Below are 2,732 nucleotides of genomic sequence, written 5' to 3'. Positions count from 1 at the left end.
TTATTTGGAAACATTTTCTTCCCGTACACGGTCCTTGAACCATGCTCCAATATCATGATTGTGTTCTTGTGCTCTCGCCCACCTACTCCGCTTACCCCGTCTACCTTGACTTCTATGACGATTCACTAAATCTTGATGTTCACTACATACATATGACAAAGCAACTTAGTTGCATTAGTCAATTATAAATAATAAAGATTAAATATAGTTAATATGAAATAGTACCAATTTAAAATTACTTACTGACCTTATGTAATCACTGATTTCATCGCAATTAAAGAGTACATAGCGGTGAGCCTTCATCAAGATGTCTTCATATAGAGAAACCTTTTTGCCTTTGTTTATCTTTTTTACGCCTAAAGGACGTCCAACACTAGGAAAAAGGCTTCCATCTTCATTGGAGGCAGTATCATCATCATTTCTAGGTGCCCGATTCAACTTTGAACTAAAATCATCGTGAAGATACCGAGAACAAAAAATAAGGCATTCTTCTGCCAAGTAGGCCTCTGCAATGGAGCCTTCGGGTCGACTTCTATTTTTTACATATGACTTCAGTTTACCCAAAATCGCTCTTTCGGATACATCCAACGACCTTGAACAGGCCCCCCAAGCCTTACTTCATCTACAAGATGAAGTGGAAGGTGGACCATTATGTCAAAGAAACTGGGGGGGGGGGAATATCTTCTCAAGTAGGCAAAGTATCTCTATGATTTCAGATTCAAGATCGTCAAGATCTTTAGGCTTTAGAATTTTCCTACATAGACCCCTAAAAAAGGATCCTAGCCTAATAAAAGTTGATGCTACTTGCTAGGCAGGGTATTCTTTACAGCAACTTGGAGCAAATAATGAAGGATAAAGTGGGCATCATGACTCTTGTAACCAGTAACCTTCCTCTCATGGGATTGGACGCATCTAGAGATGTTTGATGCACAACCATCGGGAAACTTAGCACTTTTTATCACACTGCAAAACAAGTCTTTTTCATTAGAAGATAAGGAAAAACAAGCTTTGGAGTATAAACGCTTCCCTCTATTATTAGTTCTCTTTGGATGGAGTTCATTTCTTATACCCATATCTTGTAAATCAAAGCGGGCTGCCACATGGTCTTTATTCTTTCATGGGATATCAAGAAAAGTACCAAGCACACTGTCACAGATATTTTTCTCAATGTCCATAACATCAAGATTATGACGCAAAGTATTAATTTCCTAATAAGGAAGCTCAAAGAAAATGGATTTCTACTTTCAAGGAAATTTCTTCCAACCTTTCTTTTGAGTTTTCCCAAATTTATTTTCAAACCCTTCTAGATCTTTTAATACATCAAAACCCGACAATCTAGTAGGAGGAGGCCTTGTTTCTACATTACCGTCAAAAGCTCCTTTATTACGACGCCATGGATGATTTTCTTTCAAAGAGCTACGATGTCCCATGTAACACATTTTCTTACTATACTTAAGGTATTTGGACCAATTCTTATGATTACAATTCGGGCAAGCAAATTCTCCTTTAGTACTCCATCCCGACAACATTGCATAAGCAGGAAATTCACTGATTGCCCATAACAAGGCAACCCTTAATGAAAATGTTTCATCTTTCACGGCATCATAAGTGTAAACTCCAACTTCCCATAACTCCTTCAATTCCTCGATTAACGGTTCCAAGTAAACATCTATGTCATAACCTGGAGAAGAAGGACCAGGTATAATCAAAGACATGATATTATACTCAGACTTATTATATAACCAAGGAGGCAAATTATAAATGGATAAAACAACTGGCCAAATACTATGTGACACACTCATAGTTCTGAACGGGTTGAAACCATCAGTAGTAAGACCAAGCCTCACATTTCGAAAATCACTTGCAAATTGAGGATGCGCAATGTCGAAATTTTTCCAAGCTTGTCCATCAGCAGGATGCCTTAATTTGTCATCTTTCTTACGATCAGTTTCATGCCATGTCATAAGTTCAGCCGTCTTAGAGCACATGAACAACCTTTGTAGACGAGGTTTAAGTGGAAAGTAATGCAAAACTTTTGCAGGAACTCCTTCGTCGGGCAATGCACCTTCCTCTTTTTGTTTCTCATTTAATTTCCACCTAGAAGCTTTACAAACATGGCAAGACTTGTCATTTGCACGCTCTTTCCAATACATCATACAATCATTGGGACACGCATCAATTTGTTTGTAATCAAGTCCAAGGTTCTTCACCAGTTTTTTAGCATGATGAAAAGAAGTGGGGAGCTTTGCTGATGGAAATGCAGCACATTGAAGTTTCATCAAATCATCGAAAGAAGAATTGCTCCACCCGTTAAGGTATTTAAGTAGATAAAGTTGCACTGTGTATGAAAGCACTAAAAAATTTTTACAACCTGGATATAATTCTTCTTTTGCATCTTCTAACAGTTTAAAAAACTTTTTAGCACTCTCATCAAGACCCTTGTGAATTCCTTCTGCTTTAGAGGTGGAACCTCCCATAACATCTCTGAATATATCATTAATCATCTCACCCATATTGTCTAATGTGTTTTGATTATCACATTGATGCCCACTTCCCCTTGAAGAAGACCCTGCCGTCAGTCCTTCGCCATGAAAATTCCACACTTTATACCTCTTGTTAAATCTATGAGCAATTAGGTGATCGAAAACCACCTCCCTAGTGAACCAAAATCTGTTAACACACTTCGTACATGGGCATAAAATTTTCGGTTCATCATCTTCCCCAACTTCCAT

At 38.0% G+C, this 2,732-nt stretch overlaps 1 protein-coding gene across 1 annotated transcript; it reads right to left on the bottom strand.

Moving 5' to 3' along the window:
* LOC110740184 lies at window positions 1-2,732 on the bottom strand. Its single transcript, XM_021920661.1, has 3 exons — window positions 1,300-2,732; window positions 248-445; window positions 1-142 (listed from the first exon to the last, which is right to left on the bottom strand). Exons 1-3 carry the CDS (start codon window positions 2,730-2,732, stop codon window positions 1-3), a joined length of 1,773 nt encoding a protein of 590 aa, XP_021776353.1.

The sequence above is a fragment of the Chenopodium quinoa genome, unplaced genomic scaffold, assembly GCF_001683475.1.
Source record: "Chenopodium quinoa cultivar QQ74 unplaced genomic scaffold, ASM168347v1, whole genome shotgun sequence".
NCBI classification, from domain to species: Eukaryota; Viridiplantae; Streptophyta; class Magnoliopsida; order Caryophyllales; family Amaranthaceae; genus Chenopodium; species Chenopodium quinoa.
Note: the sequence above shows the minus strand (reverse complement) of the source record. Positions and strands in the feature narration are given on the sequence as shown.

Excerpts from the sequence above, each read along its gene's own strand:
- LOC110740184 (XM_021920661.1), bottom strand. The coding sequence starts at position 2,732 with ATGGAAGTTGGGGAAGATGATGAACCGAAAATTTTATGCCCATGTACG. Across the intron at positions 446-1,299 it reads GTATTAAAAGATCTAGAAGG|TTCAAAGTTGAATCGGGCAC; the intron begins GTTTGAAAATAA and ends CGATGATTTTAG. Across the intron at positions 143-247 it reads GAAATCAGTGATTACATAAG|TGAACATCAAGATTTAGTGA; the intron begins GTCAGTAAGTAA and ends ATATGTATGTAG.